The sequence below is a fragment of the Moschus berezovskii genome, chromosome 3 (assembly GCF_049115385.1).
Source record: "Moschus berezovskii isolate FMDL1 chromosome 3, NW_MosBer_1.0, whole genome shotgun sequence".
NCBI classification, from domain to species: domain Eukaryota; kingdom Metazoa; phylum Chordata; class Mammalia; order Artiodactyla; family Moschidae; genus Moschus; species Moschus berezovskii.
Genome location: NC_142462.1, coordinates 113815946 through 113841095, shown reverse-complemented (window position 1 = coordinate 113841095; position 25150 = coordinate 113815946). Strand labels below are relative to the sequence as shown.

At 47.1% G+C, this 25150-nt stretch overlaps 1 protein-coding gene across 5 annotated transcripts in view; it reads left to right on the top strand.

Moving 5' to 3' along the window:
• The window catches only part of DENND2A (DENN domain containing 2A), a 101847-nt gene that overhangs the window by 56064 nt on the left and 20633 nt on the right, over positions 1–25150 (top strand). For 3 of the 5 annotated variants that reach the window (XR_016037082.1, XR_016037081.1, XM_055421371.2), the window contains 9 exons: positions 4954–5154; positions 10038–10131; positions 10509–10559; positions 11660–11847; positions 17123–17232; positions 18414–18483; positions 19546–19623; positions 23019–23159; positions 24494–24642. Coding sequence is in view for 2 of the 5 variants with exons in the window: in XM_055421371.2 (XP_055277346.2) it covers positions 4954–5154; positions 10038–10131; positions 10509–10559; positions 11660–11847; positions 17123–17232; positions 18414–18483; positions 19546–19623; positions 23019–23159; positions 24494–24642 (1082 nt within the window). In the remaining 3 variants the exon portion in view is untranslated. The remainder of the gene's footprint in view (positions 1–4953; positions 5155–10037; positions 10132–10508; positions 10560–11659; positions 11848–17122; positions 17233–18413; positions 18484–19545; positions 19624–23018; positions 23160–24493; positions 24643–25150) is intronic. The other 2 variants (XR_016037083.1, XM_088834694.1) reach the window with 1 other exon arrangement.

Sequence of the window (25150 nt, the reverse complement as noted above, 5' to 3'; positions counted from 1 at the left end):
TGTGGAAAAGAGCATGATCATGAATAATCCATGACAACCGTTAATTGACGAATAGTTTCTGCTTGCCTTTGAAATGTGTTGTTTGTGTTTTCACTGGAATTTGGATGTGCTCAGCACTTAGGGAATCCTTCATTTCTCTCAGTGAATGAGTCTGGCTTAGAAGAAGGTTGTCTGTAGACTTTTTGATGATGGCCATTCTGACCGGTATGAGGTGATGCCTCATTGTAGTTTTGGTTTCCATTTCTCTAATAATTAGTGATGTTGAACATCTTTTCATGTGCCTCTTGGCTATCTGTCTTTCTTCTTTGGAGAAAAGTCTATAAACAATAAGTACTGGAGAGGGTGTGGAGAAAAGTGAACCCTCTTACACTGTTGATAGGAACGTAAATCAATACAACCACTATGGAAAACAGTCTGGAGCAGGAACTGGCAACCCACTCCAGTATTCTTGCCTGGAGAATTTCATGGACAGTGGAGCCTGGCGGGCTATAGTCCATGGGGTTGCAAAGAGTCGGACATGACTGAGCAGCTAACACACATGGAAAACAGTATGAAGTTTCTGTAGAAAGCTGAAAATGGAGCTACTATATGATTCAGCAATCCCACTCCTGGGAATATATCCAGCTGCTGCTGCTGCTGCTGCTAAGTCACTTCAGTCGTGTCCGACTCTGTGTGACCCCATAGACGGAAGCCCACCAGACTCCCCCATCCCTGGGATTCTCCAGGCAAGAACACTGGAATGGGTTGCCATTTCCTTCTCCAGTGTGTGAAAGTGAAAAGTGAAAGTGAAGTCGCTCAGTCAAGTCCGACCCTTAGCGACCCCACGGACTGCAGCCCACCAGGCTCCTCCATCCACAGGATTCTCTAGGCAAGAGTACTGGAGTGGAATATATCCAGAGAAAACCATAATTTGAAAAGATACATGCCCCAATGGTCATTGTAGCACTGTTTACAATAGCTCGGTCATGAAGTCCATCAACAGACGAATAGATAAGGAAGATGTGGTACATGTATACAATGGAATGTTACTCAGTCACAAAAAGGACAAAATAATAACCATTTGCAGTAAACATAGATGGACCTAGAGATTGTCGTGCTGAGTGAAGTAAATCAGACAGAGAAAGACAAATGTCATATAATATTGCTTATAACTGAAATCTAAAAAAAAAGGTAAAAATGAACTTATTTATAAAACAGAAATAGAGTCATAGATGTAAAAAGTGAACCTATGGTTACCAGGGGGGAAAGGTAGGGGATAGGTTGGGAGGTTGAGTTTGACATATAGACACTACTGTGTATAAAACAGTTAACTAATAAGGACCTATGTATAGCACAGGGAACTCTGCTTAATAGTCTGCAATGACCAAGATGGGGAAAGAATCTAAAAAAGAGTGGATATATGTATATGTATAACTGAATCACTTTGCTATACAGCAGAAACTAACACAACAGTGTAAATCCACTATACTCCAATAAAAACCTTTTAAAAAGGAAAAAGAAGGCTGTCACACCCAGTCTGACCCGCTCGTATCTTACTCGGCTCTACCCCACTTCATGCAGGGAGTGAACTCTGTGGCCTCTTGAGAACAATGGAAAACATCTACCCAAAGCAGACCTGCCTGCAGAACTGGGTGATTCTCCCTAGTATCAGAAAATAAAGGCTTGGTAGCCCTTTTCTCTTTTTTTCCCCAAAATGTTTATTTATTTTGGCTGTGCTGCATCTTAGTTGCAGCTCTCAGGAAGTTTGTTGCAGCAATGCAGGCTTGTTAGTTGCAGCATGCATGCAGGATCAAATTCCCCAATCAGGGATCGAACCCAGGCCCCCTGCATTGGAAGGGTGAAGTCTTATCCACTGGACCACCAGGGAAGTCCCTTAGCAGCTCTTTTCTTCCCCTTCCCACCAAGCTAGAGAAAAGCTTGGTCCTCTGTCCCTAAAATAGTGCAACAGAGGACTTCCCTGGTGGTACAATAGGTTGGAATCTCCCTGCCAGTGCAAGGGACACAAATTCAATCCCTAGTCTGGAAAGAATCTACGTACCAGGGGTAAACTAAGCCTGTGCACCTCAGCTACTGAGCCTGCACTCTAGACCCAGAGAGTTGCAACTACTGAGCCACAACTAGAGAAAGCCTGCATGCAGCAACCAAGACCCAGTGCAACCAAAAATAAAATAATTAAATTTTAATAATTTTTAATAATTAAAAAATTTTTTAAAGCAGTGAAACACAGTAAGTAATCCTGTCAATGAGAACTTGAAGTCCAGAGGCGCTGTCCTGCAGAAAGATAACCCAGTTGCCCAATGCACATCTGATTGCCACTCATATGTGCAGGCCGTTGGGGCCTTTGCAAGTCATCAGGAAGACTGTGCGTCATGTGCAGTCCTCTGCTTTCCCACATCTGGGTGTCTGGTTTGTGTCCCTGTCCTGGGGCACAGTTGCAGTCCTCTCAACCACCTCCATTAGCGCACCAGTATTCAGGGAGCGTCTGCCACATCTGGGCTGCATCTGGGACTTAGAACTTACTGAAACAGTCTTTCCATGACACCCTCCTCTACCAGCCACAGAAGGGTCCTAAGACATCTTGGAGGAGGCGGTTATTTAACTATATTGTGCCTCTTTCTCGAGAGATATACAGCTGGGGACCGATGCTGACGCTTACAAACACACGAGGCAAGCTCCTGAGAAGGGGCTGTTTACTTTTCTTTTCTTGTTATTCCCCCATGTAGAACAGCACAGCGAATATGGTAGAAACTATTTTTTGTAATAAAGGTAACCTAATGTTCTTTCTTATGTATTGACACTTCAGTTCAGTCGCTCAGTCGTGTCTGACTCTTTGCTAGTTGACCTGGGTAGCTCACCCACACCATCTTCCACCAACAAACCATCTGTCACCTCGTGTGGCTATGTAGGGGCAGTGTCTGCTCAAGTGTGTGGGTCTTGGAGCCTGAATGCCTCCATTCAAACTCACCTAGACTGCTTGCTAGTTGTGTGATTGTGAGCAAATGATCTAATCGCTAGATATCCGTATGTCACCGGTAAAAGTTGGGAATGATAATACACTCCTCTGAGATGGTGAAGGATGGGGAAGCCTGGCGTGCTGCACTCCATGGGGTCACAAAGAGTCGGACATGACTGAGCGACCGAACAATTGAGGGATCTTGTGAAGGGTAATCAAATTAATTCTTGTATACCACTTAGACTAGTGCCTGCAGCATAACTATTATTTATGTATGTTTGCTTAAGCTATAGAATTAGGCTTTCAATATATGTCCTTTTAAAAAATTACCTCATTTTCTAAAAGCAGAACATTCTCATTGTAAAATTCTTTTTAAATACCAAGAAGTGTAATTTAAAAAATCATCTGTAATTGGGAAATTGTATTTTTTCTTTATACTCACCTGTATTTTTTTTCTAAAACAGATGGGTATTATGTATATATGTGTGTGTGTGTATGTGATTTTTAAAAGCCTTTTAACAATTGCATGTAATCCCAACACCCAGAGAAAACCACTGTTGACACTTTGGTTTACTTCCTTCCAGACCATGTCACACCATGTGTGTATATGCATGTGTGTGTACATAAAAAAAAGATTTGAGACGATATTGTATATACATTTTTTTCGTATATACTTTTTTTGCTGATCTATTACATTTATCATGAATATTTCCCCAAGCCATTAATTTCTTTTAAAAAATGATTTGTATTGCCTGCAAGGTATGCCATTGTTTTAATGTAATGCCACAGTGGTACGTTAGTGTAGTGTCCCCAGTTGTCAGAACACGCACTCCTGCCTTTGTATTCCTGTGGGTGTATAGTCTGAGTGTTCATGTGAATGTGTGTACCTGTGGGCGCAGGTGAACAACTGTATGTGTGTGAATGGCATCCCCGTGCTTCCTGGGGGAGTCCTCTGTAAGCGAGCGGAGGAGTGAGGTTGAGATAGGTAAAGAGGGGGTGGGATATTTTATATCAAGGACCCTTTGAGTCTCCTGCTGTCAGTCTCCTGGGGCAGTAAGACAGGGACATGCGAGGACTGGAAGGGGTTAAGCCACCAGCCACATTCACAGACAGGAAGGGTGAATGACCCCTGGCTGAGTCCAGGTCAGCTCCGTCTTCGAGGCACAAGGCACGTAGCTTCCTCGCCACCCGCTCCTCTCTAAGGGGGATCGGGGGGAAGGGATAAATTAAGAGACAGAAATTGATACATACACATTACTATATATAAAATAGATAACTAATTAATAAGGATTCACTTTGCTGTACAGCAACACAACGGTATAAATCAACTGTACTCCAATAAAGATTTCCAGAGAAAAGAAAAATATTTCTTCAATGGCATTTTCTTTTTTTTTTCTGATGAGCGAAGCTAAGAATCTTTTATATATATCTGATAATTATTGTTTCCTTTCCTGTAAACCTTCAGTCCTTATCTTTTGCCTGTTTTTCTGTTGAATTGTTAGTCTTCTCATTAACTTGTAGCATGTATTAGAAACAATGAGTTCTATAAGTTGCAGATTAAAAAATTTTTTTTTGTTGGCCTTTTGACCTTAGAACAGCTCATTTTTAAAAATCAGATATTGAGGCTCAGAGAAGTGAAATTGTATTAGAAGGAATTTCACTTGCCAGTGACAGGGATAAAGCTAAATTTAAGTCTTGTAACCCCTAGTACATGGTGTCAGAAAACCTCATTTGTAAAGGTAAGGCATAGAGCCAGGTGAGTTTCCACTTGTCTAAAAAGAGAGAGTGGATTAGACTTGCATCCTTTATCATCCTCATTTTCCATAATTGGATGATAAGTGTTTAGGCCCTTAACAGCATGGACGACCTCAGCGTACCCTTGGGGACTTAGACTAGCTTCTCCTCTTGACCTTCTTGGTCTCCGTCATTGGCAGCACCACTTATCTCTCAGGGGGTCTCTTTGTATTTATTTGCTCTTCTTTCCTCCTCTCCCCTCACAGCAGTCCTTGTCCAAACCTGCCTTTTTACGGCAAAATTCAGAAAGGAGGAACTTCAAACTGCTGGACACAAGGAAGTTGAGTCGGGATGGAACTGGGTCCCCTTCCAAAATCAGCCCTCCCTCCACCCCCAGCAGCCCTGATGACACTTTCTTTAACCTCGGGGACCTGCAGAATGGCAGGAAGAAGAGAAAAATACCCAAGGTAAGGCTTGCAACAAGCTTCCTGTTCGGGGGTGCACCCCACACACTCACTTCTCTGCAAAGGAAGGCTACAGAGGAGTCTGGGCAGAGATCAAATCACTGGGCCCCCCTACCTGCTTCAGCACAGGCCAGGTAGACATGGGGAAGCCAGAAGCTGAGCTAGCTGGGCCTTGGTCATAATAATTGGGGTCCTGTAGGGCTTACCAGGTGGTGCTAATGGTAAAGAGCCTGCCTGCAATGCAGGAGACACAGCAGGAGATATGGGTTCAATCCCTGGGTGAGGAAGATTCCCTGGAGAAGAAAATGGCTACCCACTCTAGTATTCTTGCCTAGAAAATTCCATGAACAGAGGAACCCGTCGGGCTACAATCCATGGGATCTCGAAGAGTCGGACATGACTGAGCATGCACACACACAGCCTTCCTCTTAGCCCTTCCTTTCCCTGCTTAACGACTCATGATCCCAAACTGTGTTTCCAATGCCCAGCCTCAAAAAGGCCATATCTCCTTCCTTCATGGCCTCAAAAGCAGAGCCCCATCCGTTGTGCTCTGACTCAGACTCCTTCACTTCCCACTGCAGAGGGGCACCGCATGGAGCCTGTGCTCTGCGGGAGCTCTTGTCAGAAATGCATCTTTTCTGGGACTTCCCCGATGGTCCAGTGGTTAAGGCTCTGTGCAGCTCCCCCTTCACGGGGTGCAGGTTCAATCCCTGGTTGGGGAACTGAGATCCCACATGCCCTGTGGCATGACCAAAAAAATAATTAAACAATGGAGGGCTTATGTGAACAAGGTTCTCTTCTTTAAAACATATATATTAAAATATATATGTATCTTTTCTGGCTCTTTTCAGCCCCAAAGGCAAAACAGCCCCAATGGCTTGGGTATGCATGAGCTGTGGCTGCTCTTTCTTACATTGGTGTTATATTTCCTTTTGCTCAGTCCAGCCCCTGCAATGCCTGTCACTCCATACTGGCCACTTCGGTACCAACTTACTACAGGAGCTTTTTTTAAATATATATAAAGAATTTTTCTCTTTTGGCTGCGGTGGGGCTTTGTTGCTGCACGTGGACTTTCTCTCACGGTGAATGGGGGCCACTCCTCATTGTGGTATGCTGGCTTCTCATTTCAGTGACCTCCCCATTGCAGAGCATGGGCTCCAGGCACACGGGCTGCAGCAGTTGCAGCTCTTGTGCTCAGTAGTTATGGTGCACGGGCTTAGTTGCTCCAGAGCGTGTGGGATCTTCCCCGACCAGGGGGATCGAACCAGTGTCCCCTGCATTGCAAGGCAGAGTCCCAACCACTGGACCACCAGCGAAGCCCCCACTACAGGAACTTTTAGAGAAGGAATTCTTCATTTCAGAGTTCGCCGATGGACTTCAGGGGATCATGAAACACATTAAATCATGTAAAGCTGCATGGATGAGTTTGAGGGGATAAAAGGAAGGGAGGTGGGTTGTCTATAGGTTTCATCAGATTTTTCAAAGTGACCCACTGACCTAAAAGTCAAGGGACATATTCACCAGCTGGTCCCTTCTGACTCAGTTTGGTTCATCAGTATTTTGAGCCAATTAATACCACCTCCATCCCTTACATTCTTTTTCAAGTGAAATTAAGTCACCTTGATAATCAAGAGTGCATTCTGAAGGGTAAGGGCAGTTAGAGTCAGGTGACCTAACACCTGCAGCCGGCGGTTGGGAGAGGGCAGAGAGAGGGCCCAGGGCAGGACTCAGGGCTCGTACCCCTTCCCTGTCTCCTGGCTCTGCCTTGCCCCACCCAGGGCGCAGTGCACATTGCACATTGATCGGCGCATGTTTGCTGGATGAGTTCCCACTAGCATGTGGATCCCAGTCCCCTTCGCCCCTGGCAGAGTCACTCTCTGTCTCATTTTGACTTTGAGTCACTGCTCTGTGCTGTCATTGTGGCTGCTCGTGGGGACCCCAAAGTGTGGGGTCTTGAATCACTCCCTTAATGCTTCTCTTCTTGTTCTCACAAGGCTCACACATATCTGTACTGTCAAAAACCTGCTATTGTGGAATAATTGCACAAATGGATAATAACATCTATACAACCTCACCATTATTTTAGCAAATAAAACAGAAACAATCAAATGAATCAGCTTTAGGTTAAAAGAGCTTTGATACAACTCTAAATTTGACTGTGTGATCTCTTAATAAGTACTTAACCTCTGTCTTCCACTGTCTTCATATTATTTTATTATTTAGAAAAGATTTTTTTATTAAGGAGAGGAAAATATGTGTGCATATTTTATATGAAAGTAGAGAGGCAGAAAGAAAAGTAGAATTATTTCTTCCAGTTTCTATGTGTTTAATTTACAAGCAACAGTTTGTTTCCTCTTAGTTTATTGCCTGAAATTAAAGTGAATTGCCACCCACTTAAATAGTGCCCAAGCATTTATTCAAATAGGCTTTGACAGATATAATCAAATCTGGAAAAAAATCAGCTTTGACAAGATACGATCAAATCCAGAGAAAAATCACCGTGTTTTACCTGTCACTTTCACAACAACAACAAAATCCTATTAAAACTTTAATCATAAAGGTGAAGTACACAATTCTTCAAAGGAATGCTTATTTTTTTTTACTTTTTGGCTGCACCGCAAAGTGTGTAGGATCTTAGTTCCCTGACAAGGGATCAAACCCACACCCTTTGCATTGAAAGCATAGAATCCTAACCGCTGGACCGCCAGGGAAGTCCCAAGGAATGTCTACAAAGAAAACAAATGACTAATTATAGTTTATTCTAAGTTTCATGAATCCTCAGTTCTGTCACTTGCTACTTAATCTTAACCTAGACTTACTGCGTCTCTTGAGTATGAAGCTTCTTTTTAGATACTCTGAATCCTTTTCCTGAAGTCAAAGTTTCTTTTTCAGGCACATTCATGACTTCCAGATTTTGGGCCCTTAAAGCATTTGCTGTCCAAAACCCTGGCTGTTGTGTTTTGATCTAGCAAAAAGGACTTCACGGTCTACTCACAACTGATGAGACAGTGGGTTGGTTGGCATTCCTTCAGCTGCCTCTGCTGAACCGTGTGACATAGAGTCCCTTCTGGAAGCATGGATGCTCCGCTTGGTTTCTCCCACCTTGGCCCTAAGAGGAATGAAGGTCCTGGTGGAGGAGGGGAGAGAGAAAGAGATCCTTCCCGTGTTCTCCTAGCAGCCCTGTACCTTCATTAACGCCGCAGCTGAAACCAAGCAGTTTTTACTCAGCGGTGTGATGTCCTCAGGATTCATGAATCACGGCGCTGGCCTTTCTAATGAAGCCAGCTCCTGCTCAGCGCACACGGCAGGTTTGTGTGGAGCCCTGTTTCTTTGGCAGCCACCATAGCAGAATTAAGCACCACATGACTCTCTGAAACACACCATCTTCCAAATGAGCTTATAGTTAAAAATATTTTTTTCAACTTAAAAATGGCTTCTAAAGAGGCCAGTACTTCTAGTACAGAACACTTTATTTTTTTTCAGAACACTCAAAAAAACAAAAATTTATCTCCTGCTGAAGTTTAATTGTGTGACAGCTGGAGAAATGGGGTTAGTGTCGTATCCTACCAGTCAGAACATGCTTGAAAAGAAGAGAAGTCCACATCAGAGCGGGTGTTCTGTCAAGGAGATGGAGGGCTAGTGAGAGCAAACAGAAAGAGCCGCCACATGGCAGGGGTTTGGGGGTGAAGGCAGAGGCCTCATTCAGGTCAGATTCCTGGTTAGGGAGAGAAGCGGACACAGAGTGGGCAAGGCCGGGGCTGGGCTACTCGTCAGGAGCCAGAGAACACAGGTGTCCGGAGATGCAGCAGGGCCGTGTCAGGAGCACTCTGCAGAGCTGGGGGCGTGAAACCCAGACCCACCACGAGACCACCTTGAGGATAAGCCCCCCACTCCCTGCCAGGCCCATGCTTACAGAGAAGAACCAGCAAGCTCCTTTAGGGAACAGATCAGAAGAGCGGAGGCTAGAGATGGATACTGGCAACTGTGCCCACCCGGGACCCATCACCCAGATTACCAGAGCACATCCCCCCCATTCTTCCCAATGCACAAAAGAATTTCAGGCTTTCCAAGGTAGCTTACAGCCCGCTCCCCTTAACATCAGTAGTTGGCTCGCCTCGATTATGCATGGGTAGACCTCCCTTTCTCCCAACCAGGTGGAACCCAGGAAGCTTCTGCTCTTTGAAGTTACAGGTGATGCTGTAAAGCCGGACGGAAAGTGACCTGGGGGCCTCCATCACCCAACGGCTCTGCCATAGTCAGCCTGGAGGTTGTGCCGCTTAGGAAGGCATCTGCTGAGTGGCTCAGCTTCTGAGCACCAGGGTGGTTCTGAGAGGCCTTGGCCAGCCTGCAGGAAGGTCAGCATGCTGGGGGCCGGCCTGACTCCCTGCCGACCCGAGCTCGGACTCAAGAGCCGCGACAACCCTGCTCCCTTCCTGCCTGCTGCTCAGACGCACTTTGGCATGGTTCCCATGAAAGGGGCCCTGCCTGGGAACAGCTTTTTTCCTGTCTCTTCCTTTTCTTGTTTTGTTTTGGGGGCAAAGGCTCCTTCCCAAACCACACTGAGATGGCACTGCCGGAAGGGGCGCAGCCATCACACCATTGGCCAGTGAAATGGCTCCCTCTGTGTCTCTGAGAGATGCGTTAGATTCTGACAACAGCACCCCCCACCAAAGAGGCTGGCCGTGCTCCTGACGGGTCGGGCTTCTATCTGGCCAAGAAGAATGACTGAAAGATGCCAGCGGGCCAGTGGGACATGTCTCCCCCATCTCCTGCCCCCTGGCCCTGGCCCACCACGGTCCTCAAAGAGAATGGGCAGCGAGGACATCCCAGCCACTCTCAGGGAGGAGACTGCTCACACTGGCTTCCCTTCTCCCCATGTGTGGCAGCTGGTATTGCGAATCAATGCCATCTATGAAGCCCGGAGAGGAAAGAAACGCGTGAAGAGGCTGTCCCAGTCCACAGAGAGCAACTCAGGAAAAGGTAGGGGCCTTGCTACTGTCCCTCCTCCCCCAAGAATCTGAAAACAGAATCTCCCTTCCCCTCTCCTTGTCCATCCATCATGTCAGCCCAGGGCTGCATGCTCTGACCTCAGCAGGGGAGCCACCTTCTTTGCTTAATTTGCACGAAGGGGCCAATATCTTTGACTGGATTTGCTAGAGGTACCGTCTAAAGTACAGCCAAGTTAATCTGGAAACACATGCAATTGGGCAAAGACATAGTTTGTTCATGACCTTTAAACAGAAAAAATAGAAAACAGCCCCTCTGAACTAGAACGCACGGATTTGTGCCACCACGTGAAAAAGTTTCCTGCATTAGGAAGAGCCACATTTGCGATTTTTTGTTGTTTTTTTGTCTAGTGACAGATGAGAACAGTGAGTCTGACAGCGACACCGAGGAGAAGCTGAAAGGTGAGAAGAGCCGTGTTGTGCGTGGTGTGTGCTGGTGACTGGGAAGGTGCAAAGGTGGCCCTTCCTGCTCAGTGTGAGGGGGGACACAGCGTCCTTGCAGGAGCTTGCTGGGCAAGGCGTGGATGTCTGAAACCAGCCAGGGTGGGCCTGTCCAGTCCCTGAGCCTCTGGCTACACTCCAGAAACTCAGGGTAGCTACCGCTGTGGTGACTCCCTGTCCCCGCACTGATCCGTTATGTTATGGGTGTTCTTCACACCTGTGAAAGGTACAGCGTGCTGGCCTGGGACTCCAGAGACCTGGGGCCCTTGCCCTACTCCTGTAAAATGGCTCTGTGATCTGGAGGAAATCGTTGAGATCCGGGACCTCTCCTTCCTCATCTGTTAAATGAAGTCGCTGAAATTATTGGTCCCTGTGGACCTAAACTTGGTGATCTTAGACTAGGTCTCAGGAGTTCTCCACAACTTTGCAGAACCCCAGGGGCAAGCGGGAACGCTGTAGTCCAGGGCTGCTCAGCGAGGTGATGGCGCCCCACCCGTTTGCTCAGTGGCCCTGCCTCTACGGCCTCTGCCCCCACCTGCTCCCCGACCCATCTCGGGAATGAGGCCGACCGTCCGCAGCTCACAACACTGGCAGGAGAGAAGGCAGATGGGAGTCTGCCTCTTGAGCCACACGGGATGTTTACAAAGCTCCCAGCTCCAAAAGCTCTGGGGTCTGGATTTTGTCACATCCCTCAAGAGGAAATGTGAAGGAAGTGACTAGAGGGAGGAGTCCCCACCCCATCTGACACAGGAGCCCAAGGGTCACTCAGGCCCTGCCCCCAGTCCAGACAGCAAATCCATGGTGGGATGGAGGCCCCACGTTCCAGGCTTCTGCACCCCAGCCAGGCTGCTGGCGGGTTGCTGCTCCTAGAAGTTTGGCAAGAATCCCCATTAAAGAGCTTTGTACTAATTTATTAAATGTGGGAACGCTTTTGTGGGATTAGGAAATGTCCTTTGAGCTGGGAGTTCCATAACCTGTCGCAGCTCTGTGCAGCTCGACACTGGGAGTGAGTCCTTTTCAGGCGGTCCTCCGCTCTCTGCCTCTCTCTGCTGCCTCTCCAGCCCACAGCCAGCGCCTGGTCAACGTGAAGTCACGGCTGAAGCAGGCTCCGAGATACCCACCGCTGGACCGGGAGCTGGTCGAGTACCAGGAGAGACAACTTTTCGAGTACTTCGTGGTCGTGTCCCTGCACAAGAAACAGGCTGGGGCTGCATATGTGCCCGAACTCACCCAGCAGTTCCCGCTGAAGGTATGGGGTGGGCCAGGCTCCGCGGCCTGCACGGACTGCAGCTTTCTTGGGAAGATCTTACTGGGACTTATGGTTCAAGGAGGTGCAGGAGCCCAAGGAACATTCAGTGTGCAGAATTTCAAAACTGGGTCCTAATTAAAGTATATCAATTAAAAAAAACGCTGCTGGAGAATTTGGGAAGTCCGAGGGATGTGAGATACATGACTCAGTTCAGTTCAGTTCAGTCGCTCAGTCATGTCCAACACTTTGTGATCCCATGTACTGCAGCATGCCAGGCCTCCCTGTCCATCGCCAACTCCTGGAGTTTACTCAGACTCATGTCCATTGAGTCAGTAATGCCATCCAACCATCTCCTCCTCTGTCGTCCCCTTCTCCTCCTGCCCTCAATACATGACTCAAGCAGGGACAGAAATACTCCCTTCCTGTGGTCACTATGCTGACGGTACCGTTCTATCCACTCTCCCCGTCTCCTTATCCGGCCACATCTCTCCGCAGCCCACCCTAGAAGCCTCTTCCCCATCAACTGCACAAGGAGTATCACATTTGTGTCCATGCTGTACATGCCCGTGTTCTCTGTGTGCCTCTGTGTGTGTGTGTGCGTGCAAGAATCCTGTTCTGTTCTCACATGGGTCACTCCTGTGTAGATTTGGCTTTGCCATATATTAAAGTGAAAGTCGCTCAGTTGTGTCCGACTCTTTGCAACCCCATGAACTGTAGCCCACCAGGCTCCTCTGTCCATGGGATTCTCCAGCAAGAATACTAGAGTAGATAGCCACTCCCTTTTCCGAGGTAACTTCCCAACCCAGGAATCAAACCTGGGTCTTTTGCATTGCAGGCAGATTCTTTACTGTCTGAGTCACCAGGAAAGGCATCCTGTATTATTAATCATGGCTCCTAAAATGAAATGGTGCACAATAAATCCTAAAGTGGCATGGCCTTCTGCTGCTGCTAAGTCGCTTCAGTCGTGTCCGACTCTGTGCGACCCCATAGACGGCAGCCCACCAGGCTCCCCCATCGCTGGGATTCTCCAGGCAAGAATACTGGAGTGGGTTGCCATTTCCTTCTCCAATGTATGAAAGTGAAAAGTGAAAGTGAAGTCGCTCAGTCGTGTCCGACTCTGTGCGACCCCATGGACTGCAGCCTACCAGGCTCCTCCATCCATGGGATTTTCCAGGCAAGAGTAGGAGTGGGTTGCCATTGCCATGGCCTATCATAGATAAATGACCCGTAGGCTTTGACATCAGTGATAGAGAGCTTTCATCACTTTCTGATGCAGCTCAGCCAGGATTTACTGAGACCCTGTTACATTCCAGCTGGTTTCTGCTTGGCTCCAGGGGATTACAAAGATGAGCAGAATGTGTCTCCTGTCCTTGGGGAGCTTACCCTCTGATAGGAGGGCATGAGAGACTCAGAGCCTCACGAGGTGAAGTGTGCCAGTCTCTGCCCAGTGCACACAGTGTTGCTCAGAGACGGGAAGAGGGGAGGGGCGCTCATGTCCGGGTCCCCTCAGAGCCTCCCTTCGCTGCCACCACCCAAGCATAACCCCGGCATCTGCCAAGACCTAGGGTCCAGCTGTCCCTCTCCTCCTCCTGAGCCATACTTCCTTCCATCCTGCCCACTGGAGACCAGCAGAGCAGTCGTGTCCTCAGCTTGGAGTTTAGGATGGAAATATGTGTAAGGGAGATAAGCCATAGGCACCAGCCTTCCACATGGGCACTGACTCACTTCCTCCATCTCCTCCAGGGGTGATCCCTGAAAACTCAGTGCTACGTATGCCCCTGTTTAGTTGGGGACCTCACAGAGCAAGCACCAAGACACGAGGGACGGTCCTGTTATTTTATTTACTTCCCTCGGGGCCTAGCACAGTGTTACACATACGGTGATGCTTAGTGTTCCAGGAATAAAGTCAGTGTCCCATGAATTAATTAATGAACCACCCTACCTATCAAATGCTTGAGTTTCCAACATGGACTCTCCAGCCTCCTAGACATCACATTAAAGCTTTTTTTTTGAGTGGAAAGTTGCCTAGTCACTGTGGAAAGGGAGACTAATACAGAAATGTTTAGAGAAAAAGTCATCTCCAGTCCCACAGAGGTCCTTCTGTTGGCATTTTATTGTCTTTCTCCAGTCTTCTCAGAGTAGAATTTTCTTGCAAAACTGAGGCTGGACATTGTGTAATTTCCGTGTCATGTTTTGCAAACCTATCATTATTTACAAACATATTTCATACAAATTCTAAAACCTCATTTTTGAAATTCCATAATGCCGCATTATGTGGGTATACCCTGATCTATTTAGCAGCTCTCTTTCTGTTGGAAATGCATCTTGCTACCAGCTTTTCTTTAGGTGTTTATCTTTGATGTTCTGGTGATCATTCTTGTAGGCATTTTTGCATGCCAGGCTCCTATATATATCTCCTTTCCTTCACCTGCTCCGTCTTTCAGAAGCCCCTTTTTCTTCTTCTTTCTCCTCATTTTTAACTCTTTTTCTTGAGTTTTATCCCCCACTCCTACAGACATCTTGATCAGGTTTCCACTCCATATTTGTGCACTAGCAATCACGCCTGCCATATTCCATTAAAATGCTTGACACCTCACAGTTACCTTTCGTGACACCTCACGGAGATCAGGCTGTTCCTGGCCACCTGCGATTGATTGTAAGAGAGCTCTCTGTGCGTCTCTTCCTGTAAATGTGCTCCTGTGTGTGTCCGAGCCCGTACGTGCACATATGGGTTGATAACTCGTGTGCTGGTGACAGTGTGTATGTGCATACATGTGTGTGTATGTTTGTGGGCGTCGTGCATGTGGTCTGAGGGCAGGTGTGTTCAGGTGGTGACTGGACCATGTTGAAAGCACTGGAACTCACTCTCCTACAAGGCTGGCTCTTCAGTTCTCTAATTAATGCTGTTTCCACTGTGGAAAAATGTCATTGTTCCTTCCTTTTGTATTATTTGTTGTTTTGGGTCCATCACTCCATGGTGATTAATGATCCCCCCCCAACAACTACAGCCGGCTGGTATTTCCTTCTTTGCAAGACTGTCCGAGGGTAATAAAAAACTATTGCTTTGGCAACAGTCTGAGCTAGTGAATTGTCAACTCAAAGACTGTTCCAGTACCAGCTGGAACCTTCTGAGTCGTGGATGGAAGAGAACCGTTACACAGCAAAGAAAGAGTGATGTTTATCCTGCAGAAGAAAGACTGAGGAGCACCTAATGACTGGCTCCACGTCTACGAAGGCGACAGTGTTTCCTTCATCAACAGTCGTCTCGAGCGTGAATGTTATATTAGCAGCAGCTTCAGTTAAATTTGATCTGGCCACTGCTGCTGCTGCTGCTAAGTCACTTCAGTCGTGTCCGACTCTGTGCGACCCCGTAGATGGCAGCCCACCAGGCTCCCCCGTCCCTGGAAGTCTCCAGGCAAGAACACTGGAGTGAGTTGCCATTTCCTTCTCCAATGCATGAAAGTGAAAAGTGAAAGTGAAGTTGCTCAGTCGTGTCCGACTCTTCGCGACCCCATGGACTGTAGCCTACCAGACTCCATCCACGGGATTTTCCAGGCAAGAGTACTGGAATGGGGTGCCATTGCCTTCTGATCTGGCCGAATAAGGATCATACTAGAAGTGGGTTTTCAAGTTGAAAACCATCAGCCCAATGTCCTATTCCTTTGGATGCTGTCTGTCTGCAGAGACCTCTTCTCTCTGACGTTTCATGGCCTTGGGAAGGCTTGCGGATTCTCTGTGAAGGAGTACCGTTGGCCAACAGACCTCAGAAACTGCCAGGCTGGTTTAAGGTAGTGCGGTGCTAAGTCACTTCAGTCGTGTCCGATTCTTTGCAACCCTATGGACTGTAGCGTGTCAAGCTCCTCCATCCATGGGATTCTCTAGGCAAGAATACTGAATTGGGTTGCCATTTCCTTCTCCAGGGGATATTTCTTACTCAGGGGTCATACCTGCGTCTCTTAAAAAGTCTCCTGCATTAGCAAGTGGGTTCTTTACCACTAGGGCCACCTGGGAAGCCCTGGTTTAAGGTGAAGGTGAGTAGAAAGATATGAGAAACAAAATAAGAAATTATGGACAATAGTATATTAAGACTTTAAGTTAGATGTTACAATTTCCTAATTTTAGAAATTCACACTCCACTCAGTTCAAGTAGCTGATATTTTAGATGACTGAAGGCAATTTTATCATGGTTTATTTTCTCTTTAATTGTTTATAAGGGAAATGTAACAAGTATAAACCTATCAACAACAACACAACAAAAAGCCAACAATTCTTCCCAGCACTTTAGAAGCATCAATTTATAAGCAAACTATGCTAATGATAAACTATTTTTTTGTATCCCAAACTTTATATCTAGAGTGCCTTTTTTTTCAGTTGAAGTAAAACAAGAAAACACGTGGCATAAAATTCAGCATCCCAACATCTCCAGATGTACAGTACAGTGTGGTTAACTACAGGTGCATTGCTGTCCAACAGATTCCCCAGAACAGAGTACTTTTTGAAGTAGATACCCATTCAGACACAAAACAAGCAGAGTCACGGCTTTAAATATAATCTCTTAAGTCAGACTTCACCCGTTCGTTCCATTTTGAAGTGAGATGATATTCCTCCAGTCTGTGATGTGTCAGATAAATCAGAGAACAAGAAGAAGACAGAAATTAAGATCATTTTGATTCTTTCCTGGATTCCGTTCTAGCTGTGTGATCATGGACAAATCACTTAACTTCTCCGGGCTTATTTCCTTCTAAGAATGTCAGCCTCGTGTCTAGTTTTCCTTTAATAATGATATTCAAAGACTTCCTGAAATGAATTAAATTTCACTGTATAATGTAATTTACCTGGATGGATTCACTAAAAAGGGCTGTAAAACGTCTCTGCCGAAATTGAAGAGGGCCAGCTTTGCCTGGGTCCAGACGTCAGACGACTAGATTTGCAGCTCTGCCTTGCACATTTGTGAGTCTCAGATTCGGAAGCTGTTGCTATGACAGCTCTTTCTTATTGATTAAAATGCTTATATTCCAGAATGTTAGGCATAGAGAACATTTCTCTAAAGCACACTATTTTTTTCTCCTTGTTCCCGCATAAGACTATAGTTGAAACTGCCCTGAGGGAGAAAATAGCTTAATCCTGAGCTGCAAGCCCCTCCTCAGTGTGGAGGTTAAGGCGAGAGTTATGACTTCAGGGCTGTGGGGGCTGTGCGCCTGTCGAGCAAGATGAGCATCTGTCTTGCTCACACCGGGGCTTATTCTCCAGCCTCCTCTCGCCCTTCTCCCTGCAGCTGGAAAGGTCTTTCAAGTTCATGAGAGAAGCTGAGGACCAGCTGAAGGCTATCCCCCAGTTCTGTTTCCCCGATGCCAAGGACTGGACTCCGGTCCAGCAGTTTACCAGGTATGTGCTGGCATCTCCCCGCCCTCCCCTGGCCCCGCCAAGACTAAAGTGAGAGCTAGAGAGAGGTCATTGATGGCAGACCCTGTACGTAAGTCAGTCCTCCTGGTAAGTGATCCTGAGTGTATAAATTTCCCCCACGGGTGTTTATAAAGCATGTCTGAAGACAAGACTCATTTTGCCAAATGTGCAGGTTCCCAGACCTCCCACTCCATCTTGGAATGTGTTTCATAAACTGACGTGATGGGCAATAAGGTAATTCGTAGTCTAAGAAAACCTTGTCCAGTGCTGTGAAAATATTTCTTCAGCAACACATCCAGCCGTTACTCAGATTGTGATCAAGTTTACATTTCTGCTTTAGCGCATGTTGTTGGGTGGAAATATTTTTTCATCAGAGATCTCAACAACTGACCAAACTCAGGAGGCTCCAAATCCTAAGTGTTTGAGGGACACTGAGTACCTCCAAGTTGGCCCAGCAGTCTTTAAGGACAGTTGCAGCCTCAGTGCCCAGGAAGGGCACCACCATTGCCTACTGCTACCCAGCTCCCCTCCCGCCCCCCAGTCTTGAGTCATTCCCGGGCTCACCCCAGGAGAGGATCAATGACCACTGTGTCTGTTCGATGGGATGGCCCAGGTGATAGGATTATATGAGGGCTGAGGGTGGAAAGAAAAGTCCTCACTTCCTCTCAGGACACAGCGACACTTGAGATCCCCGTGTCCCTGACAGACTCCGGAGCCACAGCCCAGAGTTGGACAGGTGGGACAGGGAGCCGCGCTTTCTGACAACCTCCTCCCAAATGTCCCCTGGTGGCTCAGCATGATGCGACTTTTGTTCTGTTTTGTAACACACTTCTTCTTTTACCTGTTGCTTTAGATGTAAAGTTAGGTTGTCTATTCGATGTTTTTCTTGTTTCTTGAGGTAGGATTGTATTGCTATAACCTTCCCTCTTAGAACTGCTTTTGCTGCATCTCATAGGTTTTGAGTTGTTGTGTTTTCATTGTCAATTGTTTCTAGAAATTTTTTATTTCCCTTTTCATTTCTTCGGTGACCTGCTGGTATTTAGAAACGTGCTGTTTAATCTCCGTGTGTTTGTGTTTCCTACAGTTTTCTCTTGTAATTGATACCTAGTCTCATAGCCCTGTGGTCGGACAGTAACGCATTCCTTTCATTTTCCCAACCACAGTGAAACTTTCTCGTTTGTCTTAACTGGAGAAGATGGGAGCAGAAGGTTTGGTTACTGCCGAAGACTGCTGGTCAGTATCCCCTGCTCTCCGGCAGCAAGAGCTCCGTGCAGAGCCCCCACTGGCCTCCTAGGACCTCATTCGCCACAGGCCACAAGAGAAGGGACAGGAGGTGTAGCGAGTTCGTCAGGGCCATTAAACACAGGGAGGAGTGTTTGGGGGTCACATGAGCCTCACTGTGGATAGAAACACTGCCTGCCTCCCTTGGAAAGAAAATTCTTTCTCCACTGTTTTCCCTGCCAAAGAAATGACCATTCCCCCTTAAGGCAGGTGTCTTTTCTAATAAAGTATGCTCAACAGACTCCGAGAGCTTACAGAGAGCTTTCATCATAGTGGTAAGGGCCGAAGAAGGATGGCTTTACGGTTCATGACGCAAATAATTAAGTGTCTCCTTCAGAACATTTAACCTTTAAAAGTCAGACACTTACTTCAGTGAGATGATCATGCCAATAGAACTTGTCTTTTTGAGGCCCATTTTTGGGAGCACCTTCAGTAGTGGCAAATCATTTTCCACTGAGAGCAAGAATAATGGGTGGCACATAGTGGCTGCTCAGTAAATATTTATTGAATTCGTGAATAAAAAATGTATGGATAATAATCGAAAAAATTAAGTGGGATAATAAATTCTGTTACTATAACTACTTTGGAGTTTAAGTATTGAGATTGTTTTCCTTTTTTGTTTTGAAAAGTAATAGTTTCCAAAAAGGATTTTTAGAAAAGATTTCTCATTTGGAGTTATAAAAGGAATAAATAAGTTCCTTGAGAAAAACCACAGAGATGTGAGTGATATGAGTAAACAAGTTAAGATTCCTCAATTTATGGTTCTGTGGGCCACATTGAGCTCCTACTGTGTGCACAAAACTCTTGATTTGGTCCCTTTGGGAGAATTCTAACACATGTCTGCATAACCAGAAGTGGTTCCACCTGTAAGACGGGGTATTGGTAACTGCTTACCTTATTGATTTTCAAAAACTCTGGTGTGTGGAAACAGTCGGCACCAAGTTAAAAACATCTGGGGTCTTTCCTCCCCTGAGACTGGTCACTCATAATCTCCTTGTGTTTCACTCCCAAAAGCCTGGTGGCAAAGGAAAGCGTCTCCCTGAAGTTTACTGCATCGTGAGCCGTCTGGGATGCTTCAGCCTCTTTTCAAAGGTGAGGACTTGGGCCCCAGAGAAGGGAAAGAGCGTGTGGGAGTTGCAGGGCCCAGGAGGACTCAGGAGACACCCCAACTCCCAGGACTTTTTATCTTCTTGTTCCCCAACTATTTTCCTTGCCACATCCTCCTCCTCCCTTCCTTGAGCCTCACTGAGATAATCACTGGGACAGGAATTGAGTGGATGAAGGCTGTGGCCCAGAAAGTGAGGGAGGGGAAAAGGACAAACTAATTGCAGTTGAGGATGGAGGGGCAAAAGCTCTCCCCAGAATGTTCCATGTGTTTTGCTTCCCCTCTCATAAGCATTATCTTTTGTCACATTATGTGTTGTATATGTGTGTTATGTGTGTGTGTCTGTTGTGTGTGTGTGAGATTTGTTATTGTAAGACTACTCTAAGTCTGTAAAGTGAAAGTGAAGGTCACTCAGTCGTGTCCAACTCTTTGCAACCCCATGGACTATACAGTCCATGGGATTCTCCAGGGCAGAATACTGGAGTGAGGAGCCTTTTCCTTCTCCAGGGGATCATCCCAACCCAGGGGTCGAACCCAGGTCTCCCACATTGCAGGTCGATTCGTCAGCAGCTGAGCCACAAGGAGAGCCCAAGAATACTAGAGTGGGTAGCCTATCCCCTTCTCCAGTGGACCCAGGAATCGAACTGGGGTCTCCTGTGTTGCAGGTGGATTCTTTACCAACTGAGCTATCGGGGAAACCCTCTATCAAAATCTTAGTATAATTTGGTCCTTCTTTTTGGAAAATGAAGCAATATATCAGGACATAGGAATTGCCATGGTGAATTGGCTCAGCAACCCCAGTATTCTGGATTGGCATGTAGGATATAATTACTATGCTGTTTGATGCCAATCTCAAAAATTAGGTATAACTCAACATTTGTTTTTTTTGTTAACGAGACATAAATATATAATCTACACATGTATTTTAAGTCCTTAAGCATGTATTTCAGTCCAAGTTTTCTTTTGGAAAATTGAAGTCCTGCATCTACTGTCCATGGATGAAAGCAGCACTTCCTCAGCATTCTGAAACAAAATTCCCGCTCCTGCCCACTCTGTCCTGAGCTCAGAGGAAGCCTGAATTAGACTGATGCAGTGTGAGCTCTGGCTGTGGTAGAGCTTGCACTTGTACGCAAGTCTGAAGTAATTAATGGTACCAGTGTCACCTGAGTCGTGGCCTTCACTCCACGTGAGAAGGTGGCCCTTGTACATTACAGTCAGTCATTCACAAGCTCTGGCTCAGATTTGCATTGCTGCTCATGCCAGTCTTCATCAGGGTTTGTTTCAACGTGGGAAGGAGGCTGTAGGTCAGAGACCCTATTGTGAGAACGCTTATGAATCTAGGAGTAAACGGCTCCTGCGAGGTAGGCCAGCCTCCAGCGGCGGCTCTGAAGTTCGTATAAGCTGCATTGCTGTGTCATGGGCAGGAGATACAGAGCAAGCAAACATCCTAACATACTCGTGTGATGCACAATCCTGCATTTTCATGTCAGTTTTGTGACTGAATTTTTTAAGAATATAGTATGAAGACTTGCCAAAGACCACACAGCAAATATTCAGCATAGAACCAAAGACAGAGCTTTGGCTAACTGATTCCAAGGCCTCAGGCTATTTCCAGGTGAGGGGCAAGGACCATTATGGCAAATTGTCCTTCAGTACAAACAAAAGGATAATGGATAAGAACAGCTCTCAGAATCTCTGAAGAAAGCACAAGTATTGTTGCAATGATGCTGTGTTAACAAACCACAGTGGCTTAAAGCAGCTACCATTGACTCCCACAGAGGGACAGGGCTCTGGGCTTCTGCTCTGTTGGACTCCGTGGCTCACTCACTCTTGTGCGTCCAGTAGGCTGGGGGTTGGCTGGGCTGTGCTTCAGGCTGCAAGTCTGGATGCGGGTCTGTCACCCCCTGAGACAGGAAGCTGTCCCATGCATGCACAGGGAGACAAGCAGAAACACGTAAGGCAAGTTTCTGCTTGCCTCCTAAGCTCTGGGCTTAGCACTGGCACATGGTCACTTCCGCCTCATCCTGCCTGCCCAGTGGTCCTCAACATTTTTTTCATTATTGTTCTAGTGAGCAGCCGTTTTAGATGTTTTTTTCCTCAATTGCCTCTCCTCCCCATGAAATTATGTTTAACTTTTTGTCATATTGTTTTCTTTTCACTGTGCTAAAACATACATGACATTAAATTAACCATTTCAGCCATTTTTAGGTGTACAGTTGATTGGCATTATGTTTATTCAGTGTGTGGTACCACCATCACCACCATCCGTCTCCAGAACTCTGTCATCTCCCCAGACTAAAATTCAGTGCCCGTTAAACACTAACCCTCTGTCCTCTCCTCCCCCAGCCCCTGGCAAGCACCACTCCACTCTACTTTCTGTCTCTTTTATGAGTTTGACTCGAGGATCTCATGTAAGTGGAATCACATAATATTTGTCCCTTTTGTGTCTGGTTTATTTCACTTAGCAGCATTTTCAAAATTCATCCATGTTGTAGCACGTGTCAATATTTTATTCCATCTCATGGCTAAATAATATTCCATTTTATAGATATCACATTTTGCTTATTATTCATAAGTTAATGGATGTTTAGGTTATTTCCTTTTTTGGCTACTGTGAATAACGCTGCTGGGAACATTCACGTTCAAGTTTTCGTGTGAACATGTTTTCATTTCCATTGGTTAAATACCTAGGAGTGGATTTGCTGGGTCATATATGTTTCATTTCTTGAGAAGCCGCCAGACTATTTTCAAAAGAAAAACTTCACTAGTTTACATTTCCATCTGCAGTGTATGAGGGTTCCAGTTTCTCCACTTCCTCACCAACACCTGTTACCTGTTTATTTATTACAGTCATCCTAATGGCTGTCAAGTGGTATCTCATTGGTTTTGGTTTGTGTTGTCCTAATGGCTTCCCCCCAGAGAAAATTCAATTCCATAGATATATCACATACCTGTTTATGTACTTTGGCCCCTTAGAAGGGCACAAACCCTCACGATACCTAAGTTTTTTCACGAGCCCCCAACCAATTTTTACCCCTTGGGGGGCGCTATTCTTCCCATTGAGAATGTAGATCATAATCAATGTCACAGGGGTATGCAAACTGACGAACAGGACAGTTTTCAAAGTCAAGGGGGCCAGGAACTATACTTCACCCTTTAAGTGGGAGAAGCTATAGAGTCACATGGAAAAAGAGTGGCTGCAGAGAGGGTGAGCCCGGGTCTTAACGCACAAGGTGAAAGAGACTGTAGGTTTGGCCTGATGAGGACCCCCTGGCTTCCCCACGGTTCCTCAGCCTCGGTGGCAGGCCCCCTTCATCTGGAAGAGAGCTCCACCTCGCAGCCTGACTTCAGGGTAGCTCAGCTGCTTTTCTGTCCCTTGCAGATCTTGGATGAGGTGGAAAAAAGACGAGGCATCTCTCCTGCCCTCGTCCAGCCTCTCATGAGGAGCGTTATGGAAGCCCCCTTCCCAGCCCTAGGCAAAACCATTGTGGTCAAGAACTTCTTGCCCGGATCAGGAACTGAGGTATGCCGTCAGAGTCCTCTCCTGTCCCAGAGGGCGTAGCCCTGACAGTGATCAGGTCCCAGTGATCCTGTGGGCTGGCTTTCAGTGGGCTGTCACATTCAGTGGTGGCTTCTTGCTCCTCAAGCTGGCCCAGATCATCCATCTGTGAGAGAGTCATAAATTCCACCCTAACTCCAGTCCATCCGTTGGTTGCTGGATGAGAAAACTGTGCCAGGGAAATGAACATCTTTAGCTTCTCGTAATAGCCCACCACCTTCATAAATCGTATTTGAACCTTTTTCGGGTTTTGATCTATATCACCACTACCACTTAATATGCAAAGCAGATTCTTTTAGGGGAAGACAAGCTCAGGTGCTACTTTTCATTCATCCCAGACTTTGAAGCATGTCCCTTTCCTTGGCTGGGTGGGATTTGATACCAGAGCTTGTTTTCATCTTCCTGTCCTTGTATGTGACCTGTTCAGCCTTGAGCCTCCAGTTCTAAAGGCCTTCGGAAAAGCAGGTCACCTCTGGGGACGGGGGCAGGACGAGGATGTGTCTGGGATATTCTGGAACCGCTCAACTTCCCAGCACAGAGAGCAGCGGTCTCCCTGCTGCTGGAGAATCCTAAACCACCCCATACGGATGCAGGTGACTTGGCCACGGGGATGTTGACCCTAGTGAGCCCCTCAGTCCAGGCAGCACCAGGCCGGTGCACGCTGAGAGCAGAAGCCAGGTTCTGCTCACCACAAAGAGCATGCACATGAGCAGTGACTTGAGATGAACTCAGGAACATGCCAACAAGTACAGAGTTAGGAGATATGTGCACGCTAAGCGTACAAGCTGGAGCCATCCCTGGGGAGGGGTTGGAGCGGGGTTGAGTTCATTAAGAATTGCCTTGTAGAGGAGGGGAGCCTTGAAAGAAGTGCTTGGATCTGCTCGTCCTTCTTTGTGAGCCTGGGAGTCCCTTGTGAGATAGACATTCTGCTGTGGGACTGCAAGGGACCGGCCCTCAAAACTCCCTGTGGGGGCTCACATGTGTCATCGATGGGGTGGGAGGGGGTGGACCCCAGCCATCATGGCCCGAGGGGCTCTGGTTCTGTGTCCTGTCTCCCCGCCTCCATGCCAGCTACCCTCACACGCACCTGTGAGACCGAGTCCCTACCAAACGTACCTCCTTTCCCAATCTCCTGACATCTTTCTTTCCCCAGTCCCTTTGGTTTTCCTGTTTTTCTCTCCCTCCTCCCCTGGCAGTGGGCCTCCATGCTGAGGACCACAGAGCCCCAGGCCTGCCTGGTGCGTGAGAGGCCTGGCTGACCAGGCAGGCCCCCTCATGCTGCTCGTGTTCCCCGGCAGGTGATTGAACTGTGCCGTCCACTGGACTCCCGGCTCGAACACGTGGACTTTGAGTCTCTCTTTTCCTCTCTCAGCATCCGACACCTGCTCTGCGTTTTTGCCTCCCTGCTCCTGGAAAGGAGGGTCATCTTCATCGCAGACAAGCTCAGGTATCAAACCTTGGCAACTGCCACTGAAGTGTTTGCACGACGGTCAGTCTCGCACTGTCTCCAAAGTGTTTGCATGACCATCAGTCTCGCACGGGGTGGAACCTGTAGCGGGGGATCGCCTGGAGTTCAGAGGCAGCTCCTCTGCAGGAGTGAGAATCAGCGGGCAGCTGAGGCTGGAGGCTTGTGAGTCCCCCGAGTTGTGTAACATGAGCTGAGCCTGCACTTCTGCACTCTGCTCATCTGGTACTTGGCCTGCTGTTCACTAATTCTGCTAGGTGCTGGGCACCCTACCGTGTGCTGGGGAAACGGGGAAAAGACAGAGCTGTGCTTCAAGAGGCCTCAGTCCAGGGTGGGGATGGAGAAGTAGAGAGACCACCCAGTACCATGCTGTAAAGGCCGACTAGAGGCACAGCGTTCTCATTCGTAGACGAGACGAGTTCCCTGCATCTTAAGGCCAAGAGCAAGTAGAAAGCATGTTCCAGGCAAAAGGAGCTGTCGGTACAACAGC